General features: G+C 42.6%; 1 protein-coding gene across 1 annotated transcript; it reads right to left on the reverse strand.

The window, feature by feature from the left end:
* Positions 1-17476: 17476 nt before the first annotated feature.
* Positions 17477-26597, reverse strand: LOC125458018 (ras-related protein Rap-2b). The gene is made up of 2 exons (XM_048542877.2): positions 25552-26597; positions 17477-24640 (listed from the first exon to the last, which is right to left on the reverse strand). Exon 1 carries the CDS (start codon positions 26142-26144, stop codon positions 25593-25595), a length of 552 nt encoding a protein of 183 aa, XP_048398834.1. The 5' UTR covers positions 26145-26597; the 3' UTR covers positions 17477-24640; positions 25552-25592.
* Positions 26598-27029: the final 432 nt, after the last annotated feature.

The following is a 27029-nucleotide window of genomic DNA, read 5'->3' on the forward strand; positions in this document are numbered from 1 at the left end:
AGAATCTGCTGTTTGTCATTTTTATAAATGACCTAGATGAGGGTGTAGAAGGATGGATTGGTAAATTTGCAGATGACACTGAACTCAGTGGAGTTGTGGATAGTGCAGAAGGATGTTGCAGTTGCAGTTTACAGAGGGACATAGATAAGCTGCAGAGCTGGGCTGAGAGGTGGCAAATGGAGTTTAATGTGGAAAAGTGTGAGGTGAATCAGTTTGGAAGGAGTAACAGGAATACAGAGTACTGGGCTAATGGTAAGATTCTCGGTAGTGTGGATGAGCAGAGAGATCTCGGTGTCCATGTGCATAGATCTCTGAAAGTTGCCACCCAGGTTGATAAGGTTGTTAAGCAGGCATATGGTGTGTTAGGTTTTATTGGTGGAGGGATTGAGTTTCGGAGCCATGAGGTCATGTTGCAGCTGTACAAAACTATGGTGCGGCCGCACTTGGAGTATTGCGTACAGTTCTGGTCACTGCATTATGGGAAGGACGTGGAACCATTGGAAGGGGTGCAGAGGAGATTTACCAGGATGTTGCCTGGTAAGGAGGGAAGGTCTTATGGGGAAAGGCTGAGGGGCTTGATGCTGCTTTCATTAGAGAGAAGAAGGTTAAGAGGCAACTTAATAGAGACGTACAAGATGATCAGAGGATTAGATAGGGTGGACAGTGAGAGCCTTTTTCCTCAGATGGAGATAGCTAGCATGAGGGGGCATAGCTTTAAATTGAGGGGTGATAGATATAGGACAGATGTCAGAGGCAGGTTCTTTACCCAGAGAGTAGTTAGGGCCTGGAATGCCCTGCCTGCAACAGAGGTAGACTTGCCAACTTTAAAGGCATTTAAATAGTCATTGGATAAACATATGGATAATAATGGAATAGTGTAGGTTAGATGCGCTTCAGATTGGTTTCACAGGTCAGCGCAACATCAAGGGCCAAAAGGCCTGTACTGTGCTGTAATGTTCTATGGTTATGTGCCTTAATAGCCTACAAATCCAGGTTTAAACTTTGCTTCAATAATAACAGTAATGTTGGTATGAAGCAGGAATACTTTTGCCAATACTCTAGCTGCAGTGATGCCCTGATAATTTCTAATCTAGTGTGTCAGGAGGATTTTGATTCCACTGGGAGATGAGCCTTGAGAATAGAGAGTCCAGGAAATTAGGAGAATAAAGACACCATGAGAAATATTCTTATCATTGTTTTCATCATTGAGAACGCACTGTCTGAATTGGCACTTTGATGTCAACATTCAAAACGAAAAAACATAACAGGGGATTATATTAAAAAAAACTCCTGTATGAAGCTGTGGGAAAACAGCAGAACTGAAGGAAATAATGGGATTACTCTTTCATAGAGCTAGCACAGGCATGATGGAACGAATGGTATCATTTAGTGATTCATCTTGTCAGCAAAATGAATGCCAAACTGTTGAATAGATTTTCAATTCCTTTCATTTCCACAACAGGTCAGAACTGAAAAGCTCAGCTCCCCTTAGTCAAGTTCCATTTTCAATTTAGTATCTAGATTGCTGTAAAACTTGTCTGAATGACAGAAGATTCAATTAAGTTTTTCTTTTTTGACTGAACAATAGTTGCGTCCTTGCAAAACTGCTTTAGAGGATTTTCTGTATAAGGGCAAGGAGATGTGTCAGAATGACATTTGTCTGATAACAACACTGCAAGGTGATGTTTAAAGTTTAAAGCAGGGAGTTAGCATGGTGGGGTGTAGGTCAATCCATACACTCACTCATGAAGCTCTCTCATACATCATGGGTTGATTTTGCCTTGCAGCAATCTACAATATTCAATCTCTAGAGACTTCAGAACAAAGGTGGAGTATTGGTAAACCTTAGCCATCTGGAATGCTGAAGAAACTTAGCAGGTTTGGCAACATCTGCAGACAGAGAAAAGCAGAGTAACCCAGCTGAGTCTGTGACTTTCTCTCAGATGTGATTTTTTTAAAAAATGAACTCATGGGATATGAATGTCAGTGGTAGGATCACTGTTTGTTGTCCATCCCTAGTTGCCCTTGAGAAGGTGATGGTGAGCTGCCTTCATTGCTTGAAATGCTGCAGTCCATGTCCACAATGCTGTTAGAAAGGGAATTCCAGGATTTTGATCTAGAGACACTGAAGAAGCAGCAATGTATTTCCAAATCTCACCAGTGAGTGGCTTAGAGGGGAACTTGCTGGGTGATGGTTTTCCATTTATCTGCTGCTCTTCTCCTATTAAGTGGTAATGATCTTGGGGTTGGAAGGTGTTGTATAAGGATCTTTGGTGAATTTGAGTGTTTCTTTAGATGGTGCACTTTGATGCTCCTAAGTGTCTATGATGAAGTGAATGAATGTTTGTGGATGTGATACCAATTTAATGCATTGCTCCGTCCTGCAATTGTCGAGTTCCCTGAGTATTGTTTGAACTGCTGTCGTCCAGGTAAGTGGGAAGTATTCTATCACATTCCTGACTTGTGCCTTATAGATGACGGAACTACTCACTGCAGCTTTCATAGCCTCTGACCTGTTCAGCTGCTGTATTTATACAGTGAGCCCAGTTCAATTTCTGGTCAACAATTATTTTCAGCAAGTTGATAATAGAGGAATCAATGACCATAGTGCCCTTGAATGTCAGGGGGCAGTAGTTAGATTGTCTCCTATTGGAGACAGTCATTATCTGGATTTGTGTAGCATGAATGTTACTTGCCACTTTTCAGCCTGAGCCTGATATTGTCCAGGTCTTGCTGGTTTTGGAAATGGATTGCTTTAGAATCTGAGGACTCTCAAATGCAGACTGTTGTTGAGCCTTTGTTGTCAGCCTCATTGAATTTCATATAATCATGGAGTTGTGTAACGCAGAAGGAAAGCCTTTAGTCCATCATCATTTTCTTAGATTTATTCAAAAAACCTATCCCATTAGTTCTACTCCCCTGCTCTTTCCTCAGAGTCCTGACAATTTTCTCCTTTTAAGTACTGATCTAAATAAACCTTTCAAAATGTTTTTAAGTCTTTCTCCCAGCTTTTATGGCTGTGTATTGTAGATCATAACAACTGGATACAAAAAGGAAATGTTTCTACTTTTATAATTGTTAGGATCAAAGGGTATTAGGAGAAAACAGGGCCAGGGTTCAGAGTTGGCTAAGCAGCCACGATCATATTGAATGGTCCAGGCTCAGAAAGGGCTGAATGGCCTACTCGTACTCCTACTTCAATGTTTCTATGAGATGGCTTCTCACTCTTAGCCTCGTGGAAAAGGTGAAGTCTTCACCTGCACACAGTTTGTGTTTATAACACTTAATTAACATAACGTTTGTCCCTGCATCAAAAAACTCTGGCAATATTTAGCAACTTCTTTCCCAGACCTGACCACCACCATCTCTACGTATCTTTCCCTGTGACAATTCTGGGATCAATATTACATGCACTTAATATGCAGAAGCCTCTTGGTTAATACTCACTGTGAAGTTTTCCTTTGCTAAAAAGGAGAAAAATCTCAACAAACCCAATCATCTGTCACGTGAGCAGAACAAAGGGCTACAAGTCACAGTGACTCTTTTCCCCTCTCCTGCTCAGGGAATGGTGCATTCTGGATAGTATGATGTCAATTGCAGCTGTGCTACCTTCTCCAACACTTGGTTCTGGAATGAAACGAGTCTTTGTTTAGTTTTCTGAATGGAGTTAATCATTGCAGGCCCTCATCGTACATCCAGCTAAGGGGCAACAAGCCAATCAGGGTGACATCGTCGGCACCCAGAACGCACTGCTTGTGAAAGAGGGCTGATGCTGTTGATGGGTGAACAGGGATATTCATGTCACATGCCACCATACACACAGGGTTTCCAGAACAGGTTAATTATCAATGCAAACTTTACATTATGTTGAAAGGAATAAGTTGTCACATAACCAGACTGTTCATCCCTTTTGGCCCTGAGCTGAATTCCAACCTCATTTCCTCTCCATCACAAAAGCTGCCTATACCCATCTTTTCTGTGCCCCTGCCTTCGCTTTGAAATCTTCAGTCAGGCTTTAGTTACCTCCATTCACAAGGGCCATGGTGACTGTGTGATAAAGTGGCATTGGTGCTCAAGACCAACTGTGATCATATTCAAGGTTGGAAGACGGTTGATGGGCCAAATGGCTGGCTCCTCTCATTTCTTGCTATTCCAAAGTCCTCATTGTCTATCAACTGTACACTGAGCTCATCTGACCTTCTCCTCGCTGTACGCTAAGTCACACCAATGTATGTTCAGACATCACCCACATACTTGTTGACATGTTGGCTGCTTGTCTCTCAATGTCTCAGTTTTAAAGTCCTTATCTTCAACTTTAAGTTCCTCCGCTGTCTTGTGCCTCTAAACCTTCTCCAAACCTGTGACAACTCTGTGCTTTTCCACAATCCCCAAATCCTAAAAGAACTAGGAGCAGGAGTAGGCCATTCAGCCCCTCAAGCCTGCTCCGTCATTCAATGCAATCATGACTGATCTCATCTTGGCCTCAACTCCACTTTCCTGCCCCTTCTCTATAACCCCTCAACCCCTTTACTAATTACTACCTCCACCTTAAAAACTTGCTCAATGTCAGAATTCAATGCACTCTGGGAGAATGAATTCCACAGATTCACAGCCTTTTAAAAAAAAGTACTTCCTCCTCATTTCTGTTTTAAGTATGATGCTCCTTAACATAAACTAAAGGCCTCTCATTCAGATTACCCCACTAGTAGAAACATCCTCTCCATCTACTTTACCACCGTCCTTTAATAGCTTACATATTTCTGTTAAATCTCCTGTCATTTTTTAAAAACACCAGAGAGTTGAGTCTTAAGGTGCTCAATCTCTCTTCAAAAGGAATCAATCAAGTGAACCCCCTCTGAACAGCATCCAATGCAACTATTTTGTTCAAAGAGGATCAAAACAGTACGTTGCTCCTTAAAACTTGACCTTTCAACCAGAATTCATTTATCACCAATATTTCTTCTATAACCAAGTGTCGACTAATGTCTGACAACCTGAGCCCCCAGGGGGTTGGGGAACAATGGCCTAGTGGTATTATTGCTTGATGATTAATACAGAGACCCAGTTCTGTAGACCTGGGTTTGAAATAGTGGAATTTGAATTCAATTCAGAAACAAATCTAGAATTAAGAGTATAATGATCACCACAAAACCATTGTCAATTGTCAGAAAAGCCCCATCCACTTCACCAATGTCCTTTAGGGAGGAAAATTGGCCAATCTTGTGTGGTCTGGCCTAGATGCGACTCCAGACATGTGGCTGACCTTTAACTGTCCTTTGGAGCAGTTAGGGATGGGCAATAAATATCAGCCTCACCAGTGACCCCCAAATCCTGTGAATGAATGCCTAAAAATATCCTCCTTTGAAGTAACTTGAAATATTTTCTCTCAGAAGTCACTATATAAATGCGAGTTGCCGCTCAAGATAATTTCATCGGTCAAAACCTGGGTGTCACTAATTTGGTGCTGTGTCATTTAGGCCTAGAAATAACATTTATTACATAATTGCAGTCACACTTACGCAAAAAGTCAAATTGATGGTCATGAACAGGAGGTTTAAGACAGGTCATGACATAGTTTCACACACATCCTGACAGTAATACTTTCCAAAAGCAGTTTAGCTTGAGTAAAGATGGTCTAACTCAACTCACTATGCCAGTACACATCTGGACACCATTTTGTATGGAAGTAGGCCATTTGGCCCATCAGTCTGCTTTGCCATGATAAGATCATGGCTCACACCTATCTGGTTGCAGTCAACTCCAGATGCTTTGTCTTTGTCTGTGGCAGAAAATCTCTCTCAAAGTAACACAACTGCAGTGTGAAATTAACATAATCGAAACATACCAAAGAACTTAACAGATGTGGTATCAGATGGAATTTGGATGCCAAGTCACACAAAGACAACTTTGGATAGATGAACAAATGTTTGGGTTAAAAAACAAATTGATAGAAATAAAAGAATTCATGGCTTTTGTGGGCACATCAGTGATTCTCAAATACCTAGTCATTTTCTCCGAGGTTTTATGCTCCCAGTGATTGCGTCAATGGTTTGAGCAGATTTATTAACCAGAGTGCATTTGTGGTGGGAGGTAGAGTCAGAGTTGTACAGCAAGGAAACAGGCGCTTCAGTCCAAGAGATAATGGGAACTGCAGATGCTGGAGAATCCGAGATAACAAAAGTGTGGAGCTGGATGAATACAGCAGGCCAAGCAGCATCTTAGGAGCACAAAAGCTGATGTTTCGGGCCTAGACCCTTCATCAGAAAAGGGTCTAGGCCCAAAACATCAGCTTTTGTGCTCCGAAGATGCTGCTTGGCCTGCTGTATTCATCCAGCTCCACACTTTGCTTCAGTCCAACACATCCATGCTGATCAGATAGCCTGAATTAACCTCGTCTCATTTGCCAGTATTTGGTCTGTATCCCTCTCAATGCTCTCTGTCCACATACCTGACCAGATGCCTTTTAAATGTTGTAATTGTACCAGCCTCCATCATTTCCCCTGGCAGCTCATTTCATACACACACCACTAGGTTGCCCTTGGGTCCCTTTTATATCTTTCCCTCTTTACCTTAAACCTATATCCTCTAGTTTTTGACTTCCTTACCCTGGGAAAAATTATTCACCTTATCCATGTCCCTCATGAGATCATAAACCTCTATGGGGTCACCCATCAGCCTTCAATTCTCCAGGGAAAATAGCGCCAGTCTATTCAGCCTCTCCCTATTGCTCAAACCCTCCAACCTGGCAACATCCTCGCAAATGACGCAATCTACACAGGCTTCAGTAAGGGCTTTGATAAGTTTCCACATGGTAGGCTGTACTGGAATTTTAGATCACATGGAATTCAGGGACTGCTGGCAAATTGGATACACAATTGGTTTGATGGTAGGAAGCAGAGAGTAACAGTGGAAGGATGCTTTTCGGAGTGGAGGCCCGTGACTCGTGTCATGCCTCAGGAGTCCATTCTGGGCCCATTGCTGTTGTTACCTATATCAATAATTTGGATGAGAATGCACAAGGCATGATTAGTAAGTTTGCAGATGACACTAAAATAGGTGGTATTGTGGACAGTGAGGAACGTCATCAGAAATTACAGCAAGATCTTGATCAACTGGGAAAGTGGGCTGAGGAATGGCAAAAAAAAAGTTTAATATAGATAAGCATGAGATGTTACATTTTGGAAAGTCAAATCTATGTAAGAGTTTCATGACAAATGATAAGGCCTCGAGTGTAAATGAGCCGACGGACCTTGGAGTTCAGCTGCACGGTTCTCTGAAAGTGGAATCAGAGGTAGACAGGGCAGTGAAGGTGGTGTTTGGCATACTGACCTTCATCAGTCAGGGCACTGAGTACAGAAGTTGAGAAGTTGCAGTATGTACAGGATGTTGCTGATGCCACACTTGGAGTATTGTGTTCAATTTTGTCACCTTGCTGTGGGAAGGACATTATTAAACAGGAAGGAGTGCAGAAGAAACTTACAAGGATATTGGCAGGGCTTAAGGGGCTGAGTTGTCGGGAGTGGTTTGACAAGTTAGGATATTTTGTTTAAAGTGTAGGAAGTGTATAAGATCACAAGAGGCTTGGATAGGGTGAATGCACTTCGTCTTTCTCCCAGGGACATGGCATCAAGGACGCGAGAGAATCAGTTTAAAGAAAGAGAGGAAAAAGAATGCAGGGGAAGCTGAGTGGCAACTTTTTTTTTAAAAAGTGGGTGGTATGCACTTGGAATGAGCTGCCAGCAGAGGTGGTTGAGGTGGGTACATTAACAACATATAAAAGGCATTTGGACAAATACAAGGATAGGAAAGGTTGGGAAGGTTATGAGCCAAGTGCAGGGAAGTGGGTTCAGCATGAATGGACGTTTTGGTCAGTATGGACCTATTTGGGCCAAAAGGCTTGCCTCTGTGCTGTAGTACTCTGACTCTATATCTTTTCTCGACTCTTTAAAGTTTAGCAATGATTTCTCTATAGCAGGGAGACCAGAGTTGAACGCAGTATTCCAAAAGTGGCCTAACTGATGTCCTGTGCAGCCGCAACATGATGCCCCATCTCCTATACTCAATGCACTGTCCAATAAAGGCAAGTGTATCAAACTCCTTCACTACCTTATCTCCCTGCAACCCAATCATCAAGAAATTATGAACCTGCATCCCAAGGTCTCTGTTTGGTAAGGGCTGTTCCAGTCCCATAGCCTATTGTGTAAGCATTTTAAAGACCTTAAAACAATCTTGTAACAATAATGTTACAGAGGTGTTCTTCACTGGGAATAAATAGCAGTGTGTATGATGTTAAGAAAGGAACACAGAGCTAGTACAAAACCATAGAAAGATGCAGAATACACTGAATAGTATTGGGCAGTAGAGTTAATGGAATAGTCTTTCAATAACGTAACTGTAAGATTAGAGTGTGGTATATCTCAGAATACTATGTACTATAATGAAATAAAACAAAGAATTACAGATGCTGGAGATCTGAAAGAGAAGCAAATTGCTCGAGGAACTCAGCAAGTCTGGCAGCAATGAGGAGAAAATAGAGAGTTGACACTGAGTCTGATGACTCTTCATTAGAAGAGTATTTAGATTCAGACTTAATATGAAATGGTGTTATACAGAAGCCCAGGCCTGAAGATAATCCTTGCCTTCTTCTTGATAAGTCTGTCATGAATCTAAACTCCTGAATGTGGCGTAAGACTACACAAGACTCCAAGTAGCTCCTATTCCAGTGTGCCTTACAATGCTTGTGTGCAGTACCTGGGGCATTTTGCCATATTAAAAGGTGCTAAATATTCAACAGCAACATGAATTTATCATAACAAGGGGGGGGAAAAAGAATAATATGTAAAAAGGAGAGAGAACTGGGCAACATTTGAAGCGCCTTGATCACAGAGTGTCATAGAATTTCTCATTGAAATTGCATATTTTGAAGGCCAAATTTGATGGTTATTTGTTGGGTATGGATAACAAAGGAAATCACTCAAAAGGCTGGAACAAGGTCCAGATTAGCCATGATGCAATTATGAAAAACAGGTCAAATTTCAACATAACTGCTCCACATTTGTATATCTGAAAATTCAACTCTGCTTTGATCCAATTTTTTTTTTAAATGAATTTTTCCTGTCAGGTGCAAGCAGGCTACAAAAGGTTGAATGGCCTCTCATCTATATTCTCATATGGCTGTTTTATCATTTCTTAATATACTGTAGGGAACAATTCAGTAACAGCTGCAGATGGGAGTGAATGGCTGCATTAACAGTCTCATGATAAGATAAAAGTGAGCCCAGAACTTCCTCAAAGAAAGAGAAAATAGGAACAGGAGTAGGCCAGAGATAATGGGAACTGCAGATGCTGGAGAATTCCAAGATAATAAAATGTGAGGCCATTCAGCCAACATTCAAACATGATCACAGCTGATGATCTAACACAATGCTAAACACCTATGTTCTCCCTATCGCCCTTGACGCTATTACCATCTAGAAATCTACTTATTCATTGAATATATTCAATAGCTTGGCATCAACAACGTATTTCGGTTTGAAATTTCATAGATTCCCCACACTGAGTGAAGAAGGTTTACGACATCCTAATCCAAAATGGCCTACCCATATCCTGAGATTGTTCTGGATGCCCCCCAACCAGAAAAAACATCATCCTTGCCTCCAGTCTGCCTCTTTATATGTTTCAGTGAGATTCCCCTCCCCCCACCTCATTCCTCGAACCTCCAGTGAATATAAACCCCTTTGACCCAATATGACAAACCAGCCAACTCAGGAATTAGTATGGCTGACAGAATATTCTTGCCTTTGAGAGTTTTTCTTGGGTAGAGAGATCAAAACTGTTTGCAATACTCCGATGCTTAGTGTGGCCTCACTAAGGTCCTGTACAGCTGCAGTGAAACTTCCTTGCTTCTGTACTCCAGCCTTTTTGCAATAAAGGGAAAATGTACCTCAGTTTCCAGAACAGCAGCAGCACAGTACTTTCAAAAGAAATCTATTTTCCTAAATGTCCAGTGAAGTTGTGTTGTCACAATGACAGAAATTCTGAGATCTAAGGCATTTGTGTTTGTGCGAGAATCAGAATCTTCTGCAGATTGTACATAAATTCTGTAAAAGCAATTTTTTATCTAAAAATTGAGCAGTGAGGTGACAGTACTCCTCATTGACCATTGAATCTTCCCACCCCTTTTTTAAAAAAAAGTTCAAATAAAGAATAGGGAGTTGTCCACATAGCCCAGAGTCTGCTCTGCCATTGAGAAAGATCAAGGTTAATCTGACAGAGGCCTTAACTGTACCTTTCTGCTTGCCCTTCCATAACCCAACTTCCTTGCTGATCATCAATCTGTCTAAATCTGCCTTGAATGAGCCAGCTTCCATTTCTTGCTGGAGAGAGTTCCAAAGATCAATGACACCCTGACAGAACAAACTCCACCTGTATCTTCAACTTAAATAATAGCCTTCCCCAATTTTTGTTTTTTTTTTAAAAAGTGTGGCTCCTGATTTGTAGGGAAACTCCCTTAGTCCTCTCTGACACTTAGTGTTTCAATAAGATCATCACTCATTTTACAAATCTGCAATAAGTACAGCAAATGCTGACACTCCCAAAGAAGAGGCCTATTGAATGCCAGAGGCTCAATTCTTCATCACTATTAACAAAGCTAAATGGATCAAGTCCAGCTCGATAGGTTTAAATAATTATATAAAGCTCAGACACTCATGGGAGTGTGGCCCTCCAACACTAAGATTTCCTCAATGTTGAAGAGAGGGCTATCAACCCCCAGGGCATCAAAAGCCTGCTCCAGATGGCAATCCTGCTCTATAATAACTTATATTTCGATGGAACCTTTAACATAATGCAATATCTCAGGGCACTTCACAGGAGCGCTAACAAGATTTGACACCAAACCACAAAGGTATCAGGGCAAACGGCCAAAAGAATTTGTCAAAGATCTAGGTTATAAGGAATGTGTATCTGAAAGGAATAGAGAGGTGGAGAGATTCAGAGCGGAAATTCCAGATCTTGAGCCCTAGGCCAGGGAAGGCATGGCTGACAGAGGAGTGATTAAAAAGGGGAATCAAAAGCCTCTAAGGGTCAGGTTTATAGAGCTGGGCAGATTGAAGGAGAAAGAGAGGAAGTAAAAGCCCTGGAGTTAAAAACATGGAGGAAATTTTTAAATCATTAAGATATTGCCAAACTAGGAGTGAATGCATATCAGTAAGCACAGGGAAAATGGATGTACTGGACATGGTGGCAGTTCCAATGGGCATAGCTGATTTTAGATAATTGCACATTTACTGGGAGTAGAAGGAGACACCAGCCAGCAGGTTAGTCAAATCTGAAAGGCAAGGCAGCATCTTCCAATCCTGTTACCTTTATCACTGAAGAGATGGGAAACCGATGAACATGAGCACCTACAACTTCCATTCCAAGTCACTAACCATCCTGATATTGGATCATTGTTGCTCGGTCAGAAATGTGGAACTCCCTGTCTAATAGCAGTCTGTGGGCGTACCTTACCCACATAGCCTGCAGCAGGAAAGAGAGGTAACTCAACCCACCTTCTCAGGGCTAATTAGGGATGAGCAACGAATGCTGGTAACTTCCTTATCCCACAAGTGAACAGAAGCTCAAAATAGCCTTCATTCAAGTAGCAAAAGAAAATTACATTTATGTAGCACATTTAACCATGTCAGGGTGTCACACAGCCTTACAGCCAATGATAATGGATTCTCCAGCATCCGCAGTTCCTGAAATAACAAGGTGTAGAGCTGGATGAACACAGCAGGCCAAGCAGCATCTGAGGAGAAGGAAAGCTGATGCTTCGGGCCTAGACCTTTCATCAGAAACAGCCAATATTTTACTGCTGTAATGTAGGATATGTGACAACCAACTTGCACCCAGTCATGTCCTGTTAAAGGCAAATAGGTGACCAGATAATTTTGCTTACTTTTTCAAAGTGCTGTCAGTTGAGGGATAAATACACTAAATACTGGGAAGAACACTTCCATCAAAAAAAATTGTATTGTATCAGGGAACTTCTATCCTGTCTGCTCGCAGTTGGATGTAAAGTGCCACCTGCTGAACTGTGCCTACCATCTCTAATCTTTTCCTGGAGACAGTAAGGGCTGCAGATGCTGGAAGCCAGAGCTAGAAAAGTGTAGTAGGTCAGGCAGCATCCGAGGTGTAGGAAAGTCAACATTTCAGGTCGTGACCCTGCGTCAGGACCCGAAACAGCGGCTTTCCTATTCCTCAAATGCTGTCTAACCCGCTGTGCTTTTCCAGCTGCACCTCTATTGACTCTTATTCTCCTCCAGACTGAGTGTTAGCAGGTGTTTTGATGAATAGGGGTGCTACGCTCAAACGTTTAATCAGATGTGACCTAACACAGCCAGAACTTTCACGATTTTAAACAGCTCCATCAGATCTCTTTTCCTCACAGACTTAATAGCATTGAAAAGCACATGTCCAAGAAGAGTTTTCGTAATGACACACTAACTCAGTGCTAACTGGAAATGGAACTCACTTTCCTGGAGTGGGTGTCTTCTTATGACACCAGACAACGCCCAAAGCCCACAAAAGCCACGAGGGAGCTAAACTAGACTGAATTTATAGCAGAGGCAGATCCACTCCACCAGCATTTTATCAACATGACCCCTCACCTTGCTTAATCTCACTGTATCAGCATACCTAACTGCACCTTTGTTATCTTTATTGATATTATTTATTTATCTTTATTGAGCCTCCTCCTACAAGTATCCAACCTACTCACCTTAACTGTGGTTTAGTGAAAAAAAGATCAATTAAAACAATGAGATTCTGGTTGATGCTATCAAGTACCTGCTGTATTATATGACGAGAAATCTAAAACAACAATAATGGCGACTGGACTTTGGTGGATTCCTTAAGCCACACATTGTACAAACCTGATGCAATTATCTCTTTATTTATGTGTAATTAAAATGCAATTTCTCTTTTTACAAAAAAAGAAAGTGAAAGGACAGAAATTGTACTAGGTTTAATATTGAGTGTTAAATATTGTGTCACGTTACAAATGATATGCTTATCTGAAGAGTTCCAGAAGAATGAACTTGTTACGATAAGACAGACAAATAAATAGATGATACTTGAAAGGAAATGGCTCAATCAGTCTCAACTGTCAGCAAGTTAGAAGTCCGTGATCACAAAATTATGAAGGGTTTCTTCTCAATGAATTAAATGAGTGACCTGGTTCTAATGCAGGCCTGGCCACCGCTGATCCATCGCTGTCCTTCAACACAAACCAAAATTCTGCATCCCATATCTTGATTCTTACCAAGTCCTGTTCATGCATCATCTGGTGCTGGCTCCTGGTCTGACAAAACCTCAAATTTTGTAATTGTCCTACATATTTCTTCTCTTACACACTCACCAAGGACAACAACCTCAGCCAACCCTTCAAGATCTCCTCTCCTGCATTATCCTGATTGTTACAGATCACTCCAAGATAATAAAACGTGAGGCTGGATGAACACAGCAGGCCAAGCAGAATCTCAGGAGCACAAAAGCTGACGTTTCGGGCCTGGACCCTTCATCAGAGGGTCCAGGCCCAAAACGTCAGCTTTTGTGCTCCTGAGATGCTGCTTGGCCTGCTGTGTTCAGCCAGCCTCACGTTTTATTATCTTGGAATTCTCCAGCATCTGCAGTTCCCATTATCTCTGTTACAGATCACTCCATTTAGTTACACAGATCCCAACTCCTGTAATTCCCACATTACACCTTTCCACCTCACAATCCTTCTGCTTAAAAGGGGATCCTTAAAACGTACATCTTTGACTAACCGTTAATAATCTGTCCTAATATCTCAACACAGTCTCTGATTCACATTCTGTCTGGTAGTCAGCCTTGTTAAGTATGATTCAGTTACATGTAGTGCTATGTAAATGCATATCTTTTTGAATCAGTTTTTAAGACAGCATGGTCCATCATGCCTGCACCAAACATCAATCTATTTTAATCTCATTTTCTAGCACTTGACCCATAGTCTGTATACTATGGCAACTTCAAGTATTTCCTCCAATCCCTTCTGAACTTCCTGCTCCTTAGCTTCAATCTGTGCCCTCTGGTAATTGACCCCTCCACTAAAGGGGAAAAGTTTTGTGAATGATAATCTCGCTACGTATAGGATATGTTTTTGGTCTTTGAATCAGACTAACATCAGTTGACATTAAACATTTGAGCCTGGCCCAGAAGCCTTAAGAACATGGATTTAAGAAACATGGCCTGGTGTGAGCCCTGTAGCCCTTCAAAGCTGTTCCAGAATTTGGCCCTTCATTTCACCCTGCCCATCAAATTCACATGCAAGAGACAGAAACAAGCATTCTAACCCAATGCATAGTTGAATCAAAAGTCCATTTTGTATCACTTCATCACTTCAAGTGGAGACTTAACCAATACACCCAAGTAAAACAGGTCTCCAACTATTTTGGCCATCGCAAAGATTTTTTAAAAAGTCATACCCTAAAAAGGTATACCAGCCCTAACGAACTCCACCAAAACCCAGTGTGTATTTGTGGGTGAGCTGGTAGTCCTCAGATTGGAGCGGAAAACCCAACCCCAACTCGACCGCAGTACCAAGGCAGTGCTGCCCTGTCAGAGTGGCCATCTTGCAGCTCGAGATGTTAATTACAAAGGTCCCATCTGCCCTTTCAGGCGAATGCAAAAGACCCAAAAACTAAAGCTCAAAAGAGAGTAGCTGGGTTTTCAATATTTATATTTGGGGCAGCACAATGGCTCAGTGGTTAACACTACTGCCTCACAGCGCCAGAGACCCGGGTTCGATCCCAACCTAAGGTGACTGGCTGTGTGGACTTTGCACTTTCTCCCTGCGTCTGCATGGGTTTCCTCCCACAGTCCAATGATGTGCAGGGTAGGTGGATTGGCCATGCTAAATTGCCCATAATGTTCAGAGATAAGTAGCTTAGGTGGGTTATAGGGGAAATCCGTCTGGGTAGGATGCTTTGAGGGTCGTTATGGGCCTGTTAGGCCAAAGGACCTGTTTCCACATGGAGTAGGGACTCTACAGTTCTAAACTGAGGTATGATGAGTCTCCATGAAAAAGAGTGGGAGTCTCTACGGTCCTCTAGGACTAAGGCAATTTTACCTTAAAACTTCAACAAAAAAAAAGGCTGAGAAGTAATGAATGTCAAAAAAATTTCATCTTACACATGTCTGGACAAATGCAAGAATGCCAAAATTCAAATGATCACAGTTTATGCTACAGGCCAAGAGGTGGTGTTGAAGGGTTGACAAGCAAGCTCTGATTGACACAGGTATTGCCACAAAAATAACAGGCTCTCAAAACACAGATAATTCAAAACTAAAACCCCAAAGGATTAAATGTATTCCTTTCGCTGGCCGAGGACAAGTCCTTGACACATTAAACAACTTAACAATAAAATCAGTCAGCTTGTAACCAGGTTCACTTACGGTCGCTGAAAGCAATACATTCAAACTGGCAGGTCTCTAGTTTCTGATGAATTCAGGATGAAAAGCATACCATGAACCTCTTTTCAGCACTACTAAAGTTCTGTACAACTGATGGACTTCAAAAAAATACGTAATTGGCTGTCAAGAGATTTGTAATGTTATGGTTTCAGGACAAGCACTATTTAAAATCTTGCCTTGTCATTCAAACAAATGCTATTTCTCTCTGGTACCTTGCTAGGAGCTGTATGTCACATAGCCAACTGTAGGTGGACATGTTCCTGGAAGCTTTATCACATGGCCTCCTAGCTCCAATTGCCCCAACCTCCACACTCTACGATTGCGTTTGAAATTCCCACCCTGGGTGTCTATATTCCTGTTGCCATCTGGACAAATGAAACCACTTCAATATTCAACTGAATACCTCAACAGCAAGTCAAACATACATTGTTGTCCTCAATACATTTACAAATAAACAAAAAGAATCTGAAGAAACCTCAAAAGTAGTTTAACATTTTCCCAGGATTTTGATCACTTTTTGAGAGGAGATTAATTTTTAGTTTGTGGAAGCCCCGGAGGAATGCTGGATAATTGTCAATTCTAGGCTACTCCAGTGTGAATACTGATGCCCAGTAAAATGGTTACTGTCCAACCCAGGTCTTTGCTGGGGGAGCAGGAATGTGTGATGCCGGTGGGAATCTAGCTTGGTTCATGCCCCACCTCAGACTGGGCCTCAAGAGGCCGTCGGAGGTAAAACTACAGTGTTCGCCAAAACAAAACTGCCTCTCGCCCCTGCTCACGCTGTGCGGTTGACTTGTTGCAGATCAAAGCTGCTTAAAATATTAAGTAAAGCCCTAGTCCCAGAACAGCACAGGGCTTCTGACTCATTGGAGAGAAATAGCAGGTAATGCTTTAATCAGAGGGTCACCATAACCTTAGCAAGAAGCAAAGTTGAAAAAAAGTGGGACTTTCACAGTAACCTCAGTGTGGGAATCACACTGCTCAGCAAATCAGCCATCCAGCCAATCTTTAAGTATTGGGATTTGGGAAGGTGAGGGGAGGAGGGTACTGCCTTGAAGAGGACATTCCTTGGATGACGGCTATTTGTTCCCTTTGGGTACCCAGTCACCACACAGCATAAACGGAGCCACCGCCTATCTGATTCATTGATAAGTGGTGAAAGAACACATGATCTACCTGACACGCATCTTTGTGAGTAGAGCCACTACAAAGACTCACTCATAGAACCTCAAAAAAAAGTGACATAACTAAAAGCATCGCAAATTTTAATCACTGGAAGATGTAGACGCTAGTGAGGGTAAGATCTGTTGCAAGATAGTGGCATCCACTGGACTCACCCAAACACCAACCACATACCTTTTATCCTACCTCTTGTCACTGTTAGTTATTTCTCTTTACTTCAGTTAGTTAGCACTAAACCCATCTGCTGCAGTACGAATGCGCTTGTACACAAAGCAGCTCCTGTTCGGGCTTCAACTATTATTATAACGCAGCAACACTGCGTCAAACTACAACTGCTACCTTGGCAACTAGCATCAGGAAAGGATTCATCGCAATGTTTTAAATCCTTTGGCACTTTCACTTTTCTCACCCCCATCTCAAGATTGCCAACATAAACGGAGCACGTTTAAAATGTCAGACAGCCTCCAGGATCCGAGGAGAGATCATGCAGTCTACACTCTAGGCATGACCACACAATCTAAACCGACACTGCCAGGGTAGCACAGAGAATATTGCATGGTCAGAGGTAGTATCATTCAGTGACTCTATTCTGAAGATCTGTAGGAGCATTCTCCCTGGTACTCCATCCAATATTTAAACATCATCAAATACTGCTTTAAAAAGACTCAGGAGATAACAAGGTATAGAGCTGGATGGACACAGCAGGCCAAGCAGAGGTGCAGGAAAGCTGATGTTTTGGGTCTGGACCTTCTTCAGAAGGGTCTAGACCCAAAATGTCAGCTTTCCTGCTCCTCTGATGCTGCTTCGCCTGCTGTGTTCATCCCGCTCCATCCTTTGTAATCTCAGAGTCTGCAGAATTGGTAGTTCCAACTATCCTTAAAAAGACTCATCTGGTTGAAACTGTAATAGTGCAAATTCACGGCAAATACATGTCAGAGATATCTGATTAACCATACACTGCTTCAGGATGTCTCGAGCTACTCAATGGTGATGCCTAAAACCTCAGGTCTGGCAGCAGGTGTGGAGGGAGTTAAGACCAAGTCCAGTACAACGATGCTTTGAATTCAGAGTCATGCATTTGTACCTTTTAATTCCATATCCACACATGTAGCCAGACCTGCTGCACATCTCCAGCTTTGTCCTTACAGCAGACTTCCACCTTTATTAACCGCATAAACAGACATTTGCTTTCCCAATCCTTTCAGACAGAAAGCATCATTATCAAACCCACTCCTGCCCTCATCCTATGTCTGCGCACATTAACACTTTCCTCAGTTATATCTTAATAGCTTAAAGAGGCTGCAAGAGGAGATTGACCTCCTTAGAGTGGAGGGGAGATTGAACAGTGGTGCTCAAAATTATTTAATCTTTCAACACCATTGATAAAGAGAAACTAAGTTTCACTGGAAGGTGGAAAAAATAGAGAATCTAAGATCATTCTCAACCATCACGAAATTGGTTTCAAGCATTGCATTACAATGCTCTAGGAACATAGGTACACAGGTAGGCCATTCAGCCCCTTAAGCCTATTTCATCATACAATGAGATCGTGGCTGATCCATGGCCTAACTCCATATTCCTTCCTCTGGCCCATGTGTCTTAATACCTTAGCCTCACAAAAATTTCTCAAGATTTAAAATTAATAACTGACACTGCATCTGGTGTTGTGTGTAAAACTGTTACCTCACATCTGTCCTGAACAGCATGGCCCTAATTCTCAGACTTTATCCCATACTTCTAAAATCCCCAGTGGAAATAATTCCTTATTTATCATTTTTCCTGCCAATCTTCAAGATATTTTGATCAGATCACACCTTATCTTTCTAAATTGTAGAAAATACAGGCCTAATTTTACAGTCTCTCCTCCTAACTTGACGCATGGTAGCTCAGTGGTTAGCACTGCTACATCAGTGACAGGAACTTGGGTTCAATTCTACTCTCACTAACTGTGTGTGGAGTTTGCACATTCTCCCATGCTTGTGGGGGTTTCTGCTGGGTGCTCTGGTTTCCTCCCCCAACCCAAAGATGTGAGTGTTAAGTGGGCTGGCCATGCTAAATTGTATATGGTGTTCAGAGATACATGGGTTAAGTGTGTTAGCCATGGAGAATGCAGGGGGATGGGTCTGGAGTGGGATTGTCTTTAAGCGGACTAGTGCGGACTGGTCAGGCCAAATGGCCTGTTCCACATTGTATGGACGACTATTAAATGATCTGCATCAGTGGAGGGGGTCAGGAGCATAAGATTCCTAGGACTGACAGACATCAATCTGTCCCGATCCACCGACGGTGATGCAATGGTCAAGAAAGCACAATGCCTCCACTTCCTCAGGAGACTACGGAAATTTGGCATATCCACAATTACTCTTACCAATTTTTAAAACAGATGCACCACAGAAAGCATTCTGTCCAGATGCACCACAGCTTGCTATTGCAACTGATCTGCACAGGACCAGGAGAAATTGCAGAGTTGTGAACTGAGCTGTATTCATCACACAAGCCAACCTGCCATCTACTGACTTCATCTATACTTCCCACTGCCTCAAAGTCAGCTAACATTACCAAAGACCCCTCCCACTCATTTTCCCCTCTTCCGTCGGGCAGAAGATACAAAAGCTTAAACACATGTACCAATAGATTCAGCTACAGCTCCTTCCCTGCTGTTATTAGACATTTGAATGCAACTCATTTCAAATTTAATGCTGACCTCTGTCTTTGTGCGTCTTCTATGCAGCTGTAACATGGTATTTCTCACTCTGTTCTGTCACTCAAATATAATTTGTATGGCATGGTCTCACAGTACCTAGGCACGTGACAATAATAAATGAAAAATATTCTACTTATCATTCTCATAAAGCTATGTTGTATCCCTCCTAGGCCAATATATCCTTCCTCATGTGGTACCCAGATTTGCTCATAGTACTCCAAGTGGGGTCTAAATCAGGCTGTCTATTTAACATTACTTCTGCATTCTTGTACCACTTCTGCATTCTTGTACTGCAGTCCTCTAAGATATAAACAGCAACATTCTATTAGCTTTATTGGTTATTTTCTGGATTGTAATGCTGAGAGGGCCAATGCCAGCAGATTCAACTTAAGAAGAATTGCATAGATACATAAACTGCATTTTGGGGTGTACCTGCCCACTGTGAAGTGTCTTAAAGAGGCAGATAAACACGACCTTCCCCAGGACAGTAAAAGGTGGACAAACCCACGACGTCACAGTCCCATAACAAATACAAAACAATGTTCGGAAATATTGAGGGATTAGAATTTGAATAGTGGTATGGAGCTTTCCAAACAGCCAAAACAACTCCCAAAGATTAAACAGTTTCTCTGGCCACTCTATGCCTTCTGGCGCTCACAAAGTCTGGTCCTAAACTGAGACTCCTCAACTTCTACTGATGCAAAGTCCTAACTTTTTGGTTAAAGTTATTAGCCAAGTGTTCCTGGTCAGTTGGAGGAATGCCATGACTAGTGTCTACAATGCTGTGCTGGAAACATGGTCAAAACATCAACAAGCTGCAGGCCCCTTGTTCCTGAAAGCTACCCAGTCTGGGTCTGGTGGCCCTTTCTCACCAGACCCCAAACCCCAAACATTAACTCGATGTTTTTTCCCCCCTTCACAGATGTTGCCAAACTTGCTGAGTTTTTCCAGCAACTTCTGCTTTTGTTCCTGATCTATAGCATCCTCAGTTCTTTTGGCTCTTATTTGCTACCAGTCAGCCCTACTGCAAATTGCTCATGTACCAGTGGGACAGCCGGTCTATGGTTCAAGGAAGGACTGTAATGTTTAACTTCTAAAACTTCAAAGAACCATAATGATGAGCTTAAGCTTATTTCTTTAATCTTTTTATTTCCCCACCTAAGTTTTTTTTTATTACCTATCCTTGTACCTAAGATGGCGCTTTTCACTGTACTCCCATACTTGAGTAGACAGGACAATAAAACCTAAATCAAAAATCTCAATTGTGAAGTCACCTCACAATTAAATGAATGAAGTGCAAACCTGCTACTTCAAGGGTCAGCTACTGGAGAACAGTCAGGGCACCTTGCATCAGACAGAGCTCTCATAAAGCTGTAAAGCTGGTTTTGAAAAAAGTTCAGCAAGCCTTCAGAGGAACCTAACAATTATGAACACGATGCCAACTGATCATCTTTTTTCACACTTAATTAAGTGTAAATAAATTGTAAATTATTAGCATCCAAACTTGAAAAAGCACAATACTATCACAATGTGATTACAGGAGGTACTTCTAATTCATTCAGGGTGGTTGTCACTGACGAGGTCAGAATTTATTGCCTTTCCTTAACTGCCCAGAGTGCAGTATAGACGTGATTGACTCTTAAATGACCAATAAATAATCAAAATCTAAACCCTTGTCTGATGAAGGGTCTAGGCCCGAAACGTCAGCTTTTGTGCTCCTGAGATGCTGCTGGGCCTGCTGTGTTCATCCAGCCTCACATTTTATTATATTGTAGTTTCAAGCCTCATTTCAGCTGAGTACAAAATCTAGGCTGATGTTCCAGTGCGGTACTCTGGGAGTGCTGTTCTGTCAGAGGTACTGTCAGCTTGAGGTGAGAAGATGAAGTCCAACTTCCCTTTCAAAAAGGACATTAAAAAAGGCACCATTCTTACAGAAGGGGATCTCTGGCCAGCACACACCACCTCAAATCAATACCATATAAACAGATACTGATTATCATTCTAGGGCACTAGTGAGAGTTTCCTGTATGCAAACTGTTTGCAGCATTTATATTACAAACAGTGAACTCCCTTTTAAACAAAAAAAGCTTTTCTTCAGCTACAAAGTACTTCGGGATGCCCAAAGTCATGCAAATAAAGTGTTTTTCCACAATTCATTTCTAAAATAAACTACTCTTGCAACCATGCTAGTCAACCATTTCAACACCTACGAATATGTTTTTCCCCTCGAAATAAAAATTCCATTGAGAAGAAGTTGTCAAAATGAAAGTAAACAGACTGCAACTCTACTTTTAATTAGCACTGAGGCAGATTGTAAGGAGATTCCAGCACCTCAGATACTGACAGGTTGGTTTTCCAAGAGGAACACAACTGGCAAACTGATGTCAAGTCTAACTGCTGGTAAACAGATAACGCTGGACAGTTCCAAGCATTTTCTCAATGGAAACTTTCAAAAGAGGAATGAACAAGTCTCTGATGCCCACTGCAAATGACCAGTACTGTCCCTCCCAAAAAAGGTTCCCAACTTTTCAATCTCTGCTGCTTTAGTGTCACACCAAGTTCTATTCATCAATCATCCTTGTCTTCACTCATCTACCTAGACCTGTGGTTCAACAATACCTCCAACACTAGCCTGATCACACAACAATCTCATTCAGCCCCTCCAACCAGCCTGATGTAGCACTGCTCCAATTCTGGTGCCCCACACATTCCAAACATCCTTTCCCACTACGCCTCCAGATGCCAAAGCCCCAAGCTTCAGAACTCCATCCATAAACCTTTCCTCCCTCTCCTACTTTAAAGGCACTACTTGAAACGTACTTCTCTCACCACTTTTTTTAGTTATCTGGCCTAAGCGATTTGTTCTCGTGGCATTCCTTTGCACTGTCATGGAATATATGTTTTATCACCTCAAAAGTCAAGTCTAAAGATGCATTTTTTTTAACCACAATTATTATTTATGCAAATACAGCAATTTCCTAGTCACTGTTACATAGGACCTGACAGAGTCTCAGTCAAAGCTCACCAAGACTTATGGATTCAACACATCGCGTCAGAAATCTAGAGGCTGCAATTCAATCGTGACTGCCAGTTATTTGACTCTCCCTATCTTAAGTGACTATGTTTTGCCTGGGCTTGCCCAAGCTACTGTGTGGATTGCTGCATACAAGGCATTGCAGGAAATGGAGCTAGAGAAACGGAAATGCAATTCTAACTTCGACAGAACACATGGTGGCAACGGGCCCACAAAGCAATGCAGAACAGGTCTTAAAATAAATAAATCATTTTAACACAATTCATCTTCAGGCAGCTCAACCCACATTGCGTTTAATCTTTTCATATCTGATGCTTGACTCTTACCTATGATGGCCACTAGTAAAGCTTCAAGACAAATCAGAAAGCATGTAGTTTGCGACGTCCCCAACCCCAAACTTCCCACTTTCATCAACAACAACCAATACTGCCCAAAACATGTTAGCTGGCACCACCCTGCAGTGTGCCAAGGTTTCGCCAGCAATGCCTTTCAAATCTGTGACCTCTGTCCCCTGGAAGGACAAGGGAGACAGGCACGTGGAAATGCTGCCAGCTTCAAATTGGACAAAACAGTCGGTTTTGTCACTGTCACCAGCTCATGGAACTCTCAACATAACAGCACTACACAACAGAATGTACTTGCACTATTATCAAGAGCACCAGCTTAGGTTAATATTGTCCAAAAGGCTGGGTAATAAATGCTGGCCGCGAAACAGAATACATTACAGCAACACAAGATTAGTTATATGTAAAAATAACAGCAAGACGCATCACATTCTCACAATTGTGTTGTAAGGCCTCGCCAATCCTATTCTTTATCTCTTCCCCTTTATACCTCGTTAGTGCCCAAGTATGTACCAATTTACTAACATCAAACCAATGCATATCATTGAGCATTTTGTACACATTCACATTTATGGTCTGGTCACCCTCACCCAAAAAAAAAAGACACTACAGCAATGCAAAATTATCCTATTCCTTCAAATGATTCACAGTCCTGCTTTCAAAGTGGCCAGAAAACTCACTGCTTTTGTTCCCACTCAGGAAAAAATTATATGCAGTGTATAAAACAATAAATGACATACAGATTGAGAATGGGTTCGCACGTTTCTCTCAAGTTAAAATATCTGAATTGTCGACACATACAATAAAACATCCAACGCTCAATATAGTTTTGTTTCTTTTATATAAAAATGCACTTTGTATTAAAAGTCTCAGAACAGACACAGCTGTTAAATGCATGTCTGGATTTGTAACATACAGAGGATGTTAGAATTCCTTGGTATGCCAGACTAAGATGTCCCCCCCCACCCCCCCCCTTCCTTCCTTCCTTCCCTCCCTCCTTCCCAGTTGCCCTCCCATCTTGGTCAGTGTTGGCCTGGAGAAAAAAAAAGTGAGAGATTAGATTAATACACGGAATCACAAAGGGAGGGATGATACTGTTCTTTTGGAAACAAGGGCAGAGGAGAAATTGACAAAAACAAAAAAAAGGAAAGCTAGCTTTCCTAATAACCTGTGATGTAGGCAAAGCCAGGAAAACATTGGCGGGGGTGGGGGGGGGGGGGAATTCTGTGTAGATTCCATCAGAGAGGCTCATTTCGGTCTCACTATGCTTTAATTGGGATCACTCGAAGGAAAGTTGAAGTACTTTTGTGCGCAGGCAGCTCATGGGATGGCATGGAGGCTTTCACAGATTGGCACATACTGCATCGACAGTGGAATCTCAAAGGCACTAGACACAAGGGTGATTGGCAGCCTGTGATCAGCCAGTTTTTTGGGCCACAGCACAGTAATTATCTGCACCCTCCTGGGCTGACTAGATGTCCATTCATTTTTATTCACTCCCCTTCCTTGTTTGTACAAGTCCATGGTTGTCACATTCACAGCACACAGTTCAAAAAAATAACCATTGTCGCACTATGTTAAATATATTTGCCCTACCTTTCCCCTTTTCTTTCAATGGGGGGTGGGGGGAAGAAGGGGAAGAGGTTAGAGGGTGCGGTAGACAGGGACTAGAAAAAGGGGAAGGGGAGGCAAAAATTAAGTCACAGCAGTTCAACAAAAAATAGATGTACTTTGCTTTCCCCACAATCCCCGAACACCCCATGAATAAAACAGCAGTAAGATGGAGCTTGGATTCAAATAGTGTGGCATCTGTTACAATGTCTCCAAAGTTTAGGTTGGTGCCACAAGAGATGGGATCTCAAATATCCATATTTCCAACTTTGCATAGAAACTCTGTGCCTGTGGAGAGAAAGGGGAAAAGTGGAGGTGGGAGAGGGAATAGAAAAGGGACAAAAAGATCATTAGAGATCAGCAATTCATCATTCATTAAGATTCACTTACAATTCACCCCCCCCCCCCGACCTCCCCTCACAGTGAACAAAAGACTAGATTGTACCGAATACTGTCAATTGAATTCTAAAATAAATCTTTTCTCCCCTCCCCCTTTACAGTTTTGAATGCAAATCTGTGCCTGCCAATTCCACTCGCCTCAAACCCTGCAAACAGAGAGACGCATAGAGACAGAGAAAGACAGAGATACACACACAGGCACTGACAGAGGGAGAGAGAGGGAGAGCGAGCGCGAGGGAGCGAAACGAAATATACACAGAGAAGGAAAGAGAAAGACACAGACAGGCACACAGAGACAGATAGGGAGAGAGAAAGAGAGAGAGAGAGAGAGACAGACAGACTCACAGGCACATACAGACATCCAGCCAGATACACACAGACACGGAGATAGAATTAAATTCCAGCAGCATTTGGTGTTCTCAGTAATGCATGCAGCCTTATCAGCCCCCACCATTTTAAATGAAGAAGCTCTCTTTCCTGGCGTAGAGAGAGAGAGACAGACACTCTGCTGGTTCTAACTTGTCTCCCTAACAGTAGCATCGCAGCTGGGAGGGGAGGGGGTGGATAAATCGGTCTCCCCATCCCCCACACCTCCATCACATGAGCCCCCATCTCCGGGCATTTTGTGAAAAAAAAGAAATACATGTAAAAAAAATGTTTCACATTTGCCTTCCCCTTGCCCTCCCACACGTTTAAAAAAGAAAGAAAAAAAGAATAAAAAAAGTTAGTGGAGTTTACGCCCTCTCTCCCCGGGAATCTCCAAAAATGATTATGTTTTCTTTTGAAAAAGAAAGCCTCACCTTTTTTAATAACGTGTAATATATATTTATATAGAAATCTATCACAGAACAACACAGGACGAGCAACAATGATCATCCCCATTGGGCTGAGCCACATAGTTCATTTGCCTGACGATCTCTGCAAACAGTTCGTCCACGGAGGTTTTATTTTTGGCCGAGGTCTCCATGAAAGGGCAGCTCCACTCGTCGGCCAGAGCTTTACCCTCGCCGAAGGAGACCTCCCGCTCCCCTTCCAGGTCCACTTTGTTGCCCACCAGCAGCATGGGCACTCTCTCGTAGCGCTTCACCCGGATGATCTGGTCCCGCATGGGTCGGATGTCCTGGAAAGACTGCTGGTTGACCAGGCTGTAGACCAGGATGAAGCCCTGGCCATTCTTGATGTACAGGTCTCGCATGGAGGCGAACTGCTCGGTGCCTGCCGTGTCCAGGATCTCCAGCACCGAGGGCGACGAGTCCACCTCGATCTCCTTCCTGTAGAAGTCCTCGATGGTCGGGTCGTATTTCTCGATGAAGGAGCCGGTGACAAACTGCACGGTCAGGGCTGACTTGCCTACTCCTCCGCTGCCCAGCACCACCACTTTATACTCCCTCATGGTCCGGCCACAGTCACTTTATTTTCCCCTCGGTAAAGCGGAGGGGCGGGGGCAGACACTTGGGACCCTGCAGAATTTACAGTCAGAAATCAATCTGGGGGTGGTAGTAAGCAGGCGAGGGGGGGGGGGGGTGAAGTGCAGCCACCCCCCAAAATTTAATATAAAATCTTCCGCTCCTTTTGTTTTTGCCTCTTCACCCTCTCGCTGTGTCTCCCTTGTGTTTTAAATCCGATTCCTGGGCTCACTCTCCTTCTGGTGTCTAAGGGGTTCCCGGCATTTGTTGACCAATGCAGCTGCCTTTCTCTCTCCTCCTGTTCTCAGTGCCTTGCCCCCCTTCCCCTTCTTCTTCCTCCTCCTCCTCCTACCGCTTACACCGTACGAGACTAGAGCTCGAACAAATCTCTCCCACGCTCTTCCCTCCCATTGACACAGACACAAGGCAAGGCTTTTCGCAGGGCGTCAACACGTCGGTGGAGCTACATTCTTAAAAGGGGCGAGGCCAGAAACCAACCGGGTCCCACCGTCACGGGGTGGGGGGGGGGGGAGGACAGAGGCCGAGAGTGAATTATTCCTGCAACTGTGAAAGTGGGAGGGGGAAATTCATCAACCAGTCTTTATTTGTTTTTATTACAAAAACTGAAAGGATGCCAGCAACCAGAAACAAAAAAAAGACAGAAATTTGCTGGAAAACTCAACAGGTCTGTAGCATCTGTGGAGATAAATTAATGTTTTAGTTCCTGTTTCAGGTCGTACCATTTACTCCTTTACCCTGCCTTAGAACATAGAACGTACAGCACAGTACAGGCTCTTTTGCCCCCGATGTTGTGCCGAACTTTTACCCTAATCCTAAAGTCTATCTAACCTCCACCCCTATTATCCATATGC

This window comes from Stegostoma tigrinum, chromosome 14 (genome assembly GCF_030684315.1).
Source record: "Stegostoma tigrinum isolate sSteTig4 chromosome 14, sSteTig4.hap1, whole genome shotgun sequence".
NCBI classification, from domain to species: domain Eukaryota; kingdom Metazoa; phylum Chordata; class Chondrichthyes; order Orectolobiformes; family Stegostomatidae; genus Stegostoma; species Stegostoma tigrinum.